Source organism: Propithecus coquereli, unplaced genomic scaffold (genome assembly GCF_000956105.1).
Source record: "Propithecus coquereli isolate 6110/MARCELLA unplaced genomic scaffold, Pcoq_1.0 Scaffold208, whole genome shotgun sequence".
Taxonomy (NCBI): domain Eukaryota; kingdom Metazoa; phylum Chordata; class Mammalia; order Primates; family Indriidae; genus Propithecus; species Propithecus coquereli.
The window spans coordinates 1,462,938-1,478,836 of record NW_012145856.1 but is presented as its reverse complement, the minus strand read 5'-3'; the positions used below and the strand labels follow the sequence as shown (position 1 = coordinate 1,478,836).

Below are 15,899 nucleotides of genomic sequence, written 5' to 3'. Positions count from 1 at the left end.
AGGGCTGAGTGCCATGGCTCACGCCTGTAATCCTAGCACTTTGGGAGGCCGAGCTGGAAGGATTCACCTGAGGCCAGGAGCTCAAGACCACCCTGGGCAATAGCGACTTCGACTCTACAAAAAATAGAAAAATTAGCTAGGCATGGTGGCATATGTCTGTGGTCCCAGCTACTTGTGAGGCTGAAGCAGGAGAATTGCTTGAGCACATGAGTTTGAAGTTGCAGTGAGCTACGATAATGCCACTATACTCTAGTCCAGGCAACAGAGCAAGACCCTGTCTTAAAAAAAAGAAACCCCTTCCCCTAAGTGGCCTGAGGTGATCTGTGAAAATAGTTCTCTATTCACTTGACCCAGAAAACACCACAAAATCACGCAAGTCAAGAGGTTCAAATCTTTATGTTCATTTTAAGAACACTAGTAAAACTGCCCAGGCCATCAAGGGTATGCATATAACAAAAAGCCACCAAGTATTTGAAAGATGTCACTTTAAAAAAACAATGTGTACTGTTCCAAAATTACAATGGTAATTCTTCAGGCCAAACAGTGGGGCTGGACACAGGGTTGGTGGCCCAAAAAGAGTTAATTTTTGCTGCACATGCTTAAAAATGCAGAGAATAATGCTGAACTTAAGGGTTTAGACGTAGATTCTCTGGTTATTGAGCATATCCAGGTTGAACAAAGTGTCCAAGATGCAAACTTACAGAGCTCATGGTTGGAAGAACCCATACACGAGCTCCCCCTGCCACATTGAGATGATCCTCACTGAAAAGAAACAAATTGTTTTGAAACCAGAAGAGGAGGTTGCACAGAAGAAAGATAATCCAGAAGAAACCGAAGAAATAAAAACTTATGGCACCAGAACAGATGCAACATAAAATAAATGCAAATAACAGTAAAAAAAAGAAAAGAAAAAAGAGAGAGAGAAAAAGAAAGGAAAGAAAGAAAAGAAAGAAAGACATCACCCAGACTCCAGCTAAAAACGCGGTATTATAGGATACATACTAAAGGGAGAGATCTCATCTCAGCTTAATTTATCCAGAAAACCACGTTGCCCATCTCTAAACTAACTATGTAGCCAATAAACTAGAGGCAGTCATCTAGAAGTTCATTCTTGGTTTATACTATTGTACTGTTAGACTAAAAGTCAACAGTTTTGAGAAAAATATTTTAACTAATGTAAATGCTCAAATATACCTATTCTCCACATAACTAGTGTATCCTTATACAAAAGCAAATGATCAGGGCTATGCTTTGTAATTGGTTGTAATCAAAGTAAAACACACAAACCTAAATATTTCTTTTTTTTTTGAGACAGAGTCTCACTCTTTCGCCCAGGCTAGAGTGAGTGCCGTGGCGTCAGCCTAGCTCACAGCAACCTCAAACTCCGGGGCTCAAGTGATCCTCCTGCCTCAGCCTCCCGAGTAGCTGGGACTACAGGCATGCGCCACCATGCCCGGCTAATTTTTTCTATATATTTTTAGTTGTCCAATTAATTTCTTTCTATTTTTAGTAGAGACGGGGTCTCGCTCTTGCTCAGGCTGGTTTCGAACTCCTGAGCTCAAACAATCCACCCGCCTCGGCCTCCCAGAGCTAAATATTTCTTAATAATATGTGGATCCCTTAAATTAAGCAAATAAATCTAAATACCATTTGGGGAAGGTTTTAATGAACTTAAAACCATTCATACCTATCAATTTAAAATTTCAAACTTATCCATAAATAAAATTGTTTTTTATACCAAGTAGAAAATCAAACTGCAACAAGTCAAGGGCAAACAATGCTTTCTCTAAGTTCTTTAATTAAATTGTATCTAAGGAATATCAGAATAACATAAACTTCCTTTTTAAAATACCTTTAGTTTCAAGAAAATATATCACACGATCACAGAACATATGAAACTACTATAGAAATACAGTTGCAATTTACATTCCATTTGCCAAAGCCTAGAGATAAACATTTAACTAATGTATTAAAACATTTTGAAAAACAAATAAACCAGGTATTTTTTTCTCTCAACCAGATGTTTTAAAACATGTAAAGTAGATAAAATTGGCATTAAAAAGTATTTCAATTATTACCTAAAGTGTAGAATTCTCAACATTTCTTAATTGCTTTTAACAGAAAGGGTGTTTTCCTTCTATTCTGTGAAGCAGGTAGCATGAAACTGTAAACTATTTTTATATGTCAACAACTCCATTTTTGTGACTTAGGGAGAAAATATTACGAGACCATTGAAGTTGTGTTTTATTTAAGGTTGCATTTTTGACTGGTCTATGTATAAACAGGTATTCAGGTCAACAGTTATGGCACTGATAACAGTGGATAATTAGCTAACTGGAATATCAAGCAGCAAGCAAAATAATGGATAACTGGCTCCAGGTTAATACAGAGACAATTCAACACCAGAGTTTGAGTACACCCTAATTCAAGCCAATATTTTTAAACGTGTTTCTTTATCCATCTTCTACTTTCTTTTATCTTGGCCCTCTATCCTCCCTTTCACAGAATGTATTTTGACTCTAAGTTAATAGTCCCTAGTATTAAACAAATTTAAAATCTAAAGTTTTAAATCAAAATTCAAAAGTGAAATCTCCCTCATACTTCTTTCCCCAGCTACCAGTTCTCCACAGGCAACTGGATGCTATCGGTTTCTTGTTTATCATCCAGAGATAGCTGATACGTATTTACCCACATGTACCTATTTTCCTGACCTTCCCCACCTTTAAACAAATGATACCATAATATACACCCAGTTCTCTACTAAAGTTCACTCGAGAATATATATTTTAGGCCAAGTGCGGTGGCTCACTCCTATAATCCCAACACTTTGGGAGTGAGACCAGCCTGGGCAACACAGCAAGACCTTGCCTCTACAAAAAATTTTAAAAATTAGCTAGGCATGGTGGCATGTGCCTGTTGTCCCAACTACTCAGAGGCTGAGGCAGCAGGATTGCTTGAGCCCAGGAGTTCAAGGTTACAGTGAGCTATGATTGTGCCACTGCACTCCAGCCTGGGCAACAGAGTGAGACCCACCTCTTTAAAAAAAAAAAAAAAGAATATATATTTTAGATTGTTGTATATCAATACACGAAAAGCTTCCCAGCGATTTTATAGCAATTAGGTGTTCCATTACATGGCTGCTACTTAACATATTGTTAACCAGTCGCCTCCTGACAGACACTGAGGTTTTCTTTAAATTTTTTTTATAAGAAACAATACTGTCTGAGCAACACTAAACATACATAATTTGGGGTCAATTCTTAAAAATATTCTCAGAAGTAAAATTTGCTTTGTTGAGAAATACTACTAAATTAGCCAAATTCCACTCTAGTAATATAAGAGTATGTGTTTTCCCACATCTTCTCCAACATACTGAATCAAGTTGGCTTTTTAAAATCATTGACAATCTAAGGGGTGAAAATATGGTGTTTCAGTTTAATTACAATTCCTGGCCAGCATGGTGGCTCATGCCTGTAATTCCAGCAGTTTGAGAGGCCAAGGTGGGAGGATCACTTACGTGAGACCAGCCTAGGCAACACAGTGAGACCCCCATCTCTACATAAAAATTTTTTAAATAATTAGCCAGCATGGAGGTGCGCACCTGTAGTCCCAGCTACTTGGGAGGCTGAGGAGGAGGATCGCTTGAGCCTAGGAGTTGGAGGCTGCAGTGAGCTATCACCAGGCCACTACACTCCAGCCTGGGCAACAGAGAGAGACCCTGTCTCTAAAAAAAACAAAACAAAAAGACTTTATTATGATTGTGCATCTTTTCATATATTTATGATCTATTATTTCCTTTTCTGTGAACTGTCAGAGCATATTGTTTGCCAATTTTTAAAATTATATTGATCTTTTCATATTTCTTTATCCAAGTGCTCTTTATATATGATGATAAATTAGCTATATGTCTGTTAACTGCAAGTTCTTGTGCAGTTTGTGATCTTCTATTTATCTTTGCTTATGGTAGCTTACGCCATGCAGAAAATTATTTTTGTCTAGTAAAAATTCAATCTTTTATGCCTTCTGAGTTTTCTCATATTCTTAGAAAGCCACCCTTAGATTATAAAATAATCCTTCCATGGTTTCTTCATGAAAGGATTTTCATGGCTTTTTTTATTTTTAAATTTTTGAAACTAGCACAAAGTATGAAGCATGGATTCAACTTTATTTTCTTTCAAACATCTATTCAGCTGTCCCTAAATCACAGACTATCCAACAATTTGAAATGCCACCTTTAATTTTGTTTTTTGTCTTTAGCCAGTCAAATTTAGCTATGGGGGGGTTGTATACCAACTTTAGTGATGCTAAAGTTATTAGTAAGTTCTGATAACTCACTACCAGACCACTTTTAAAATATACTAAATTCTTATATGAACTTAGACTTTTTACTTTGTTCCACTGATCTAGTTATGAATACACAAATACCACACTGTTTTAAGTACTGCACCTTAAAAAAAATAAACAAAAGAAAAACAAGAAATAAAAAAGAAGTATTGCATCTTAGAAATATTAACAGGTTTTAATCGGATGGGACTAATCTTCTCTTCTAGCACTATTGTTTTTCAAAATTTTCTGGATATTCAATATTCTTTTAATTTTTTTAAGCTGGGATTAATTTTTAAGCTATCTTATTTCATCAAATACTAAAACAAAAAAATTTTTATGTACACCTAAAAAAGAAAAAATGCTTTCAATCAAATGGCACACAATCAATTGTAAAATGTACCCTGATTCCAAAGAGAATAAAATATGGGAAAAAATTCTTTTATGTCCAAAAAGTGGTAGCAATAAAAAGTTTCATACATCTATATGAAAAAGAAATAGAAATCAATGACTTTGTCATGACTCAAATTAATAGTTTTTATCTCAAATAGTGGTTCCTGATTTTTAAAAATTCAAGTATCACATTCATTAGCCTATCTTCATATTCCAAGTAGTATTTAGTATCCTAAGTAGAGCTTTAGTAGTCAAAAAATGTAAGTTTTTTATCATTTTATCACCCAAGTACGAATTCCTAGATACCATAGTTTTGTCTCACCTATTTGGAAAAAAAAAAAAAAAAGGGATGTCTTCTAAGTTTTCCCTGGGTTACATGTTGAAGAAGCTGGGTTTATTGACATATAGAATTTTCCATAGACTGGATTTTGCTAACAGTACAATTTAATAAGTTACTGTCCTGTGTATTTCCTGCAGACTGGAGTTGGATCCAGATGCTTGCTCAGATTCCAATTTGCTTTCTTTGAGGAGAATATAGTAGGTAGCGTTGTGGACATCTCTGTTTTTGCCATGTTAGATAACCATGTTGATGTACAATGTCTAAACCCATTACTTTTTTGGAAATTGCAAAAGTAGTATCTAATTCTATCATTTCTCATTTATTAGTTAACAATTTTATAAAGAGATGCTTTCCCTCATCCACAACTTGGTTAGCCAATAGTACAGTTTGTATAGAAAAGGCAATATAAATGCTGGATTCTTTCTTTTTATATTTCACCCAGTTATCCTCTGAAGACCAATTTTTTTTCTTTGCTAATTGTGGCAGATTGTATTTTCTAAAATTTGAGGTCTCGTGAGAGACCTCGAGAACCTCTTGACAGAGCCCAGAAATCCTTAGAACAGAGAGGCAATAAATGTTTACTTATGTATTAATATTTATATAATAAATGTTTATTTATACATATAAGTATATAATGTAAATATAATTTTTATTTATATAATTTATGTAATAAATGTTACTAGCATAAAATAATAATTATGTTGCTAAGTTTAGGGTGGTCTGTTACATAGCCACAGATAACCAAACATAAGTTTGTACCTGGAATGGGGTTCTGCAGCAACGAAATATAAAACATACGGTAATGACTTTGGGACTGGTGGGGGAGGGGAGAGGAAGCTAGAAGGAACTATTAGCAGAAGCCTAAAGGTTTTCACAGAGGCTGTTGGTGAGGGCTTAAAGGAAAGCAAAAAAATATTTATGTATTTTTGGAACCCAGAGGAAAAGGGTATCCTTGTTAAATAGTGACAGAAGTTTATCAAAATTGTAATCTGTGGTGAAAGATATGGTAAACAGAAAATCAGGTACAGTTTCAGCTACACCTAATGAACTGATGGATTTAGCTAAAGAGTTTCAAGTAGACTATTCAAAAGTGCTATCCTCATGTTGATGCTGCAATGGCATGAGACTTCAGAGGTCCGTGGAAAAGGACGTGCATATATTTGCATGTGGGAGGGATATCAGCTGTGGACAAGTGTATTACCAAAAATTGACTGCAGCAATATTTCCTGTACCACATGCTCTTCCAGAAATCTGACCGCTCCCCCAATAAAAATCAGTTCTATTTACCCTTCCCTTAAAGAAGGGCAGGCCTTTGTTACTAATTCACCAACAAAGGGCAGTGAAAGTGATGCTCTGTCACTTCTAACACCAGACGATAAAAAGGATACAGCTTCTGCCTGGCTGCATGTCTCATTCCTCATACTTGCTCTTGGAATCTAGCCACCAAACTATGAGGAAACCCCAGGCACATAAAGATGCCAGATGTGAGTGGTCCAGCCACAGTCCCTGCTGAGGTGTCAGCTGCAAGTAGTATTCACTGCCAGACATGAGAGGAAGATGTAGAGATGACTCTACACCCAGCCACCATCTGACTGCAACTTCCTGAGGGTCACTGAACAAGAACTGCCCAGCTGAGCCCAGGCAATGCCCCAAATTGAATGAAGCAATAAATACTGTTATTTTACCCCAAGCTCAGGGTGGCATGCTATGTAGCTATAAGTTATCAGAAAAGTATCTTTTTTTTTTTTTTTTTTTGAGACAGAGTCTCACTCTGTTGCCCAGGCTAAAGTGCAGTGGCATCATCATAGCTCACTGCAACCTCAGACTCCTGGGCTCAAGCAATCCTCCTGCCTCAGCCTCCTGAGTAGCTGGGACCACAGGCATGTGCCACCACACCCGGCTAATTTTTCTATTTTTAGTAGAGATGTGGTATCATTCTTGCTTAGGCTGCTCTCGAACTCCTGAGCTCTAATGATCCTCCCGCCTTGGCCTCCCAGAGTGCTAGAGTGCTAGGATTACAGGTATGAGCCACTGTGCCCAGCCAGAACAGTGTCTTTTTAGAATTCATGGATTTAAACACTTTTGATGGATTTCAACCAGTTGCAATTATTGTCTTTTTAAAAACTTGATTATCCCATCTTGAGCCAATAGAACCCTCTTCAAGTTTGGAGGGGGCGGTGTGTATGTGTGTCTAATCCGTCTCCGTACTTCAGGCCATCTGCAAATACCTGGTGGCAGGTTTTTTTCTGTGTGGTAAAATTCCCTTAACATAAAATTTACCATTTTAACCATTTTAAAATGTACAATTCAGTGGTATTTGGTATATCCACAATGCTGTACAACTACCTTCATATCTAATTCTAGAACATTTTCATCACCCCAACAAAAATTCCATACTCATTAAGCAGTCATCCCCATTTCCCCCTCTCCCCAGCCCCTGGCAATCACAATCTGCTTTCTGTCTCTATGAATTTGCCTATTTTGAATATTTCACATAAATGGAATCATACAACATATGGCCTTTTGTGCCCGACCTCTTTCACTCAATATAATGTTTTCAAGGTTCATTCACATTGTAACGTATCATGCAACATGTATCATGCATGTAACATGTACTTTATTTCTTTTTATAGCAGAATGTATTTCACTATATGGATATACCATATTTTGTTTATTCAGTCATCAGCTGATGGACATTTGGGTTGCCTCGCTTTTTGGCTATTGTGAATAGTGCTGCTATAAATATTCATCTCGAAGTTTTCGTTTGAACACCTGTTTTCAATTCTTTTGGGGGGGACTAAAGGGTCATATGGTAATTCTATGTTTAAATTATTGAGGAACTGCTGGTTTCCATGGCAGCTGAACCATGTTACATTCCCACCAGCAATGTATGAGGGTTCCAAGTCTCTAAATCCTCACCAACACTTTTTATATTGTTTTGATTATAACCATCTTAGTGGGTATGAATTGAGTGTCTTGTGGTTTTGATTTGCATTTCCTTAGAGTCGAAGTATGTTCAGCATCTTTCCATGCGCGTCTTGGCCATTTGTGTATCTCCTTTCGATAAATGATTCGTCAAGTCCTTTGCCTATTTTTTATTTGGGTTTTCTTTTTTGTTGTTGAGTTGTAGGACTTTTTTTTACATATTCTGGAGACTAGACCCTTATCAGATATGATTTCAAAATATTTTCTCTCATTCTTTCCACTTTTTTTGTACATTTGTTTTCTAGTTTTAAAAAATTTTTTAATTTGAATTTCTTACTAACAGCAGACTTCTCAGATCATTCTTTTCACTCTCGAATGTCCCTCTGATGTACAAAAATTTTAAATTTTGATGAAGTACAATTTATCTTTTGTTTCTGGTGCTTTTGGTGTAAAAAAAAAAAAAACATTGCCAAATACAAGGTCTGCCTCCAGAGCTCTCTTTCTTAAGCATCAAACTATACTCTCTCTTTATTAATATAACCTAAATATCCTACACTTCAACACACAAAATATGGGCTACTTCTTTGTCCTGGAAGTCCTTTTTATTAATAATGACCTATGATAGAGGAAGAATGATACTGTTTCAAAGCAATGTGTCTTGACAAATTTAAGAAATGTGATCCTTTGTAGTTCACAAGCATGATAACTGGGTTTTCACACGCATGTGTAAGATACGCCTCCTTTAAACCTTTCACAATGTCGACCTATTACCCATCTGATGTGGAAAAAAATTTTTGTAATTAAAAAATATTTTCTCCTTGCAATAAATGTTATAAGGTTAGCATTGCTGCTTCTAACCTGCAGAAATAAGGTTTTAAAAAACAAAAACCAAACCAAAAAAAGGAAGAGAAAACATACAATTCCCATGTAATGTTCTTACACAGACCATCTATTCCTTAGCTCTACCAAACTAAAGTGAAGACCTATAAAGAAACCACAATCCAGCATAACCTGGAAATGGAGACAAGTAGTGAAAGTCCCCTCATATGAACCCTAACGGGAGGTTCCAGATTTCATCTACAGACTTTGCTGATTACTGTAACCAACAACATTTTGGTGCATTTTGTCATAAGGATTCCTCTCACACAAACAAAAGGCACCCAGAAGTTAATGGCCAGTTCTGCATTTGAAATTCAAATTAGTATGCAATGAACTCTTTCTACAGTTAACTTAAAATATTTTATTAGAATCAAGCATTAAGTTCTAAGGAAAGTCAATCCTTTCACTTTGTAAGGAACAACAACAACAACAAAAATCAATCTTAGAAAAAGAAAAGAGGCTGGGCGCAGTGGCTCACACCTGTAATCCTAGCACTCTGGGAGGCCGAGGCGGGCAGATTGTTTGAGCTCAGGAGTTCGAAACCAGCCTGAGCAAGAGCGAGACCCCGTCTCTACTAAAAATAGAAAGAAATTAATCGGACAACTAAAAATATATAGAAAAAATTAGCTGGGCATGGTGGCACATGCCTGTAGTCCCAGCTACTCGGGAGGCTGAGGCAGAAAGATTGCTTGAGCTCAGGAGTTTGAGGTTGCTGTGAGCTGGGCTGACGCCACGGCACTCACTCCAGCCAGGGGAAAAGAGTGAGACTCTGTCTCAAAAAAAAAAAAAAGAAAAGAAAAGAATCAGACATTAAGGTTAAAAAGTAAATCCCACCAAAAATCCAGTTAAGTTGGGCATTGAAGCAGCATTATCTTTCAGTACAACCACATTATATATCTAGGGAAAAAACTGCTCTTCAGTTATAGAAATGACAGATACTAATCAGTCTGGCAAAAGCAGGAACTTCTTTAGCTTTTCCTGCATATATGTGTGAATATATTTTATATATTCTTACTCGGGTATACTAAATTATCATGGAAGATATATTTCAAAATAGTTTCAAAGCCACTGGTCTACCGATACGAAAATGAGCAATAATGAAGAAGATTCTAGCGTGGGTAGAGGCAAACAGCATGCCGCATGATCTACTAAACTACTTTCTAGCACGTGTGGTTGGCCACCTATCTCTGTTACTGAGTAACATACTGTTTTATAACCCTAACAGAAAGAAAGAATTCTAGAAGATGATAGCTCATGTCCACACACAAGTTCAATCCTAAACTAGTCAGGCTATTAAACTTGGTCTTGGTTAAATAAGCTGCCTTGGTTGATCCTCAAGAACAATAATGTTTCTTCCTCTTGTTTCAACTTACAAGCAGAAAAGATTACTGCATATGCAAACAACCACTTCCAAATCCCAAGTTTGGGAGAGGGCTGGCCTATGCTGAAAGCCCAGGTCCTCTAAACCCAGTGCCCACCTCAAAAAGGTGGGGCCTGGTGATGCAATACTGCGACTAAGAGAAGAAAGATAGAGTTAGGACTGGGAGGAGGGAGGGGTGGAAAATGAGGAAGGACCAGAATTCTAAAGCATATTTCTGGAAAACAGAATTCATTTTTACTGAATACCCATTTTAGGCAATGCAAGGATGATCAGCCCGAACATAAAGAATAAGGTAGATAACCATCTGTGATGGTTAATTTTATGTGCCAACTTGGAGGATGTTTAACATTTAAATTGGTGAACCGTAAGTAAATAAGATTGCCCTCCATAATGTAGGTGGGCTTCATTCAATCAGTTGAGGGCCTGAATACAAAAAGCAAGAGGGAGTTCTCCAACAGACTGCCTTCAGATTGAAGCTGCATCATCCACTCTCCTGGGTCTCCAGGCTGCTGGCCTGAGGACTGAAGCTGCACCATTGGCTCTCCTGGGTCTCAAGCCTGCCAGCCCCACTGCAGATTTTGGACTTGCCAATCTCCATAACTTCCTGAGTAATCCTATAATAAATCTTTATATATATGTATACACACACACACACACACACACACACACATACAAGAAAAGTTTAGGGCAAAAGAAACACCAACTAAAAAGGCAGTGAGGCATGTGCTGGAGATTACCAGAAGAACAGAGTGAAGCAGATAGAAAAATGCAATATGGAAAGAGTCAGATCATCAAGGGCCTGTAGGTTTTATTCTGAATGTGATGGGTTACCACTGAAAGGCATGACATTGTATGTTAGCTTTTTAAAAAGCCTTTACTAACCACTATGCAAAGACTCTAGGAGAGAAATGGTAAAAGCAAGAAGACATTTAAGAAGATGGAGTGTGATGAAGTGGAAAGAATATTGACAAGTGGAAAATTCTGGATAAGGTGACAAAATCAAACAAGACTTTCAGGCTGGGCATGGTGGCTCACTCCTGTAATCTCAGCACTTTGGGAGGCCAAAGAGGGAGGATCGCTTGAGGTCAGGAGCTCAAGACCAGCCTGGGCAACATAGCAAGACCCCATTTCTACAAAAAATAAAAAAATTAGCCAAGCACGGTTGTGCACACTATTCTGCAGGAGGAGGCAAGAGGATCACCTGAGCCCATGAGTTCAAGGCTGCAGTGACCTAGGACATGCCACTGCAATCCAGCCTGGGCCACAGAGTGAAACTCTGTCTCTAAAAAATAAAACAGACTTCAGAAATTTGAGTACAAAGCTAAAAAGAGGAGGCTGGAGAGTCAAGAGAGTCATCTGCTTAGGGATTAAAGTTCTTACAGTTGATGTAATGCCAAATTAGAGACTATATAAAGAGATGGGAAGGGGTGTATTTAGAGATACAAGAAGCAGACTTAGTAAAGGAAAATGAGGAGAGAGTTGAAGGGTAAGATGGGATCCAAGGTATTACATGGGAGAAGCCAAAAGTACAGACACTTTCACAAAGCAATAACATCAAATGCTGTAGAATGACTGAGGAGATAGTGGGAATAAACTAATGAATTTTACAAGTTAGAAATTTCAGGAAGTTTAGACATCTTGGTTGAGGGCTAGAAAAGAGTTCTTATTTTAATACAAAGTTTTAATTAGTTTTCTTCTTATTTCCTAATTGGGATCCCAAAAAGTTGACTCTGAACTAATTGAAAAGCAGGTCATCCAGATGAGCCTAACCTAATCATATAAGTCTTTTAAATATGGGTCTAGAGGGCAAAGACAGGGAAGGGAGATTATAAAGTCAGAGAGATAAGCCACAAGTAGCCTGCAAAAAAAGAACCATCCATGTTATGAATGGCCTCTGGGTGCTTTGTAACAAAGAACTGCAGGCAGCCTCTAGAAGCTGAGAGCATTAACTAGCAAGAGCTATTAATAGCAAGAAAACAGGGACTTCAATCCTATAGCTGCAAGGACTGAATTCTGCCAACGAACTGCATGAGCCTGGAAGAGGACCCTGATCTCTAAATGAGAGCCACAGCATGACCAATACTTTGACTGTAGCCTGTGTGACCCTGAGCAGAGAATCCAGATCACTCATGCTCAGACTTCTATCCTACAGAAACTGTAAGATAATCAAGAGGTGTTGTTTTAAGCTGCTAAATTTGTGGTTTTTGTTAAGTAGCAACAGAAAACTAATACAGGTCTCACCTTCCTATGAAAGTGGCTGTTTCTCCTATCCTAGAAACAAATAAGAAGTGAACCAAACTTGAAAAAACAAAGCTTGACTTTTATGATCTGAAAGTCACTATGCCTAGGAATTTTGTTCAATTACTGCTTAAATCACACTGTTGTGTAGTATACATTTTGCCAGAATATCAATTTTCTGAAAATCGTGAGTAATGGAAATAGGGTTTTTATTTTCAATTTTAGAAAGTTATTTTCACAATTGTAACTGGGGTGCCAAGGCTCCTTGAATGTCAGCCAAAGTTGTCCTAGTGCCTAAAGACACAGATCCCCAACCTAATCTCAGAAATGAGCCCCAAGGTCATGACTCCTGTCTTTGCTTAAGGAACAGGAGTTTGAGCTTCATAAACGACAATCTTTCGCTTCTGCTTAGCCTAAGAATAGTCCAGACATGTTCTCGGCTATGAAAAGAAGGGCAGTCCTTCCCGAATAATTACAGCCTTGACCCCTAAAACGAGGACTCTCTCTAGTAGTCCAGGCACCTCCTTATTAAAGATGCAACAAGCCACGGCTACGCAGGTCCTGCTGGGAACTGTAGTTCTCCCCCTCTCGACCTTCACCACTGGAAACCTATCGCGCGCCCAACCGGCGACTTAGACGCCAGCAGCCAGGATTGGTCCTTGAGTGGGGCAGCGCGGTACTGATTGGGTGACCGGTAGGAGAAGCCGCGCCTCCCAGCTACCTCTCCACACCCTACCCTGCTTCACCAGAAACCCTCAAGTCACCCCAGTAGGGCGAGCTGCCACACAGGCCGGCCCGGGCCTCTTGCGATAAAGGTGGCCCCGAGACACGCCTTTGTCCTGGGGCCTAGGTAGCGGCAAAGCCTCCCCCGTTTCCCATTTACTGTCCCAAGTCAGCTTCCTCACGCGCTGTCTCGGGGAGCGTCCGCACTCACCTGCGCGGCGGCGGTCACGCTGGATAACTGACAGGCCCGCAGCATCTCGATAAAGTGAACGGCGCCGCTGGAGTAAGCGGGAGCTGCTGCGGCGGCGCGAGTAAAAGAAAGCGTGCGTGCGTGTGTGCGTGCCTACGTCTGTGCCGCCTCTCCGCGCGGGGCGCACCGGAAGGGCAGCCATCGCCACTGCGCACGCGCAACCCCTTCTTTCGCCCCAACTCGGCGGCTCCTGCGTTAGGGCGCTGTCCTGGCTGCGGAAACGCAAACTCCATATGATTCTTTTGAGAAGGAGGTGGGAAGGGCGGATTCTCCTTCCGGGTCGCGCTCCGGCTACAGGTTTGCTGCCCTAAGTGGAGGTTACTAGGTGAACGGAATCGGGCGTCTGAAGTTCGGTCTTCGCAACGCAAAAAATGGATAACTGTAACTCTTGGAAGAATTAAAGTGAGAAAGCATTTTAACCGTCTCTGTGAGCTGGATATTTCGTAGGAAGGAATCGATTTGGCCAAAGTTACGTAAACAATGGAGTTGTCTCAGCGCGTTTGTTTCATGGGACAGCCCTTCTTCAGTGAGTCATCCTGATTGCTGGAGACTAGACGGGAAGAGCACTGGAGGGACCGATGTGCGAAACCTGTCAAGTGGCAGAGCCGGGATAGGAACCCAGATTCTTTGGGCTCCACAGCTTCTACTCTTTCCAGATTAAACCACTGCTTTCTTCGCCAAGTTTTTATTTTTGAAAGATAATTTTGGCCGCTATCTGTGGGATGAGTTGGAAGATAAGGAAGTAAATGCAGAAGCACTGTTTAAAGTATTCTACTTAGTCCATAATCAAAATAAAACACGTTAAATATTGGACGTGGTATTAATACTCCGTGTATATTCCAGTGTAGTATTAATACTAATACTATTAGCATTTGATCACAATATCATAGAAAATAACTTGTATATCTTCTATTGAGTTTGCCGAGTATTTTCAAGTCTTAACTAGATAATTTGTTACAATATGGTATTCTCTGTAGAGGAAACCGCACCACTACTACTCCCATTTGTAAAATGGAGAGACGGATTTGAAAATTATCTAAAAATCAAATAATTACTTATGTTTGTGTGTGTCCTGTGGTTTTCGGGGCACTATTGTAATGCATTATATTCTATTTCATTTCTCTATCACTTATCCTCCAGAGCATCAGTCGCTCATCTTTTCTCTCTCTTCTTTTTTTGAGACAGTGTCTCATTCTGTTGCCCAGGCTAGAATGTAGTGATCACGCCTCTAATCCTAGCACTCTGGGAGGCCGAGTCAGGAGGATCACTTGAGCCCAAGAGTTTGAGGTTGCAGTGAGCTGTGATGATGCCACTGCACTGTAGCCTGGGTGACAGAAGGAGACCCTGTCCCAAAAAAAAAAAAAAAAAACCTGAAACCTCAAAATTGGTTTCTATAGTTTTCTAACCCCTTATTTAACGAAGTCTTTAATCCTCACCCTCTACATATAAGTTATGAGTATTTTTACTTTAAAATATTATCAGGACTCTCCTAAAGTAACTCAGAAATTTAAATCACATCACTCCCCGGTTCAAAAGGTGCAGTGTGGCTGGGCGTGGTGGCTAACGCCTGTAATCCTAGCTCTCTGGGAGGCCGAGGCGGGCTGATCGTTTCAGCTCAGGAGTTCGAGATCAGCCTGAGCAAGAGCGAGACCCCCGTCTCTACTAAAAATAGAAAAAATTAGCCGGGCATGGTGGCACATGCCTGTAGTCCCAGCTACCTGGGAGGCTGAGGCAGGAGGATCCCTTGAGCCCAGGAGTTTGAGGTTACTGTGAACGAGGCTGACACGGCACAGGCAACTGTCGCAGCCCGGATTGCAGAACGGGGGATGGACACAGAAAGAAACACACAGACACACACAAGACATACAAGACTGAAGTGGGGATTCCACCAGTCGCTTTATTCTTGTACTTTTCTCTGTCCGGCAGCTACTTCCTGGCACGTGACTACCTTGGGCGCCCTGAGGAAAATACATTTTCATTCCTTCCAGAGGATTGCTTAAGGGAAGCAGACGTTTGCATCTTAACTTCTTTATCTCAATGAGATACCTTGGCTTGTTTGCAAGACCTCAGGCGCTTGGTTATCTGTCATAAAGCTATCTGTCATGAGGAATAGTTCTGTTTGATCAACAGGCCGGGCCAGGCCTATTGACCTCTGGCGCCAAGGAGAGCACACCCAGTTTTGCTGACTCTGGGCTTAAGCCAATTTTTGCCCAGGGACGGTCCCTACAGGTAACAGAGTGAGATTCTGTCTCAAAAAAAAAAAAAAAAAAAAAAAGGTTCAGTGACTCCCACTGCTAATTCAAAGAGCTTTTACAAATGTCTCAACATACCCTTCCAGCATATGTGGATGTTTTTGGACTCAAAGTGGCCACCACCATAGGTGGGAGATCAAGATTGCAACAACAGTGTTTCAAGCTCATCACCTACTTACATATCCTATGTCTCAG

At 39.6% G+C, this 15,899-nt stretch overlaps 1 protein-coding gene and 1 pseudogene across 7 annotated transcripts in view; one reads left to right on the top strand and one right to left on the bottom strand.

Moving 5' to 3' along the window:
* The window catches only part of IMMT (inner membrane protein, mitochondrial), a 46,871-nt gene extending 33,152 nt beyond the window's left edge, over positions 1–13,719 (bottom strand). For 6 of the 7 annotated variants that reach the window (XM_012644226.1, XM_012644227.1, XM_012644230.1 and 3 more), the window contains exon 1: positions 13,414–13,719. In XM_012644226.1, the coding sequence (XP_012499680.1) occupies positions 13,414–13,458 (45 nt within the window). In that variant the 5' untranslated portion in view covers positions 13,459–13,719. Of the gene's footprint in view, positions 1–3,601; positions 3,632–13,413 lie in introns of those variants that run through there. The other variant, XM_012644232.1, reaches the window with a different exon arrangement.
* LOC105810246 lies at positions 14–13,162 on the top strand (annotated as a pseudogene).
* Positions 13,720–15,899: the final 2,180 nt, after the last annotated feature.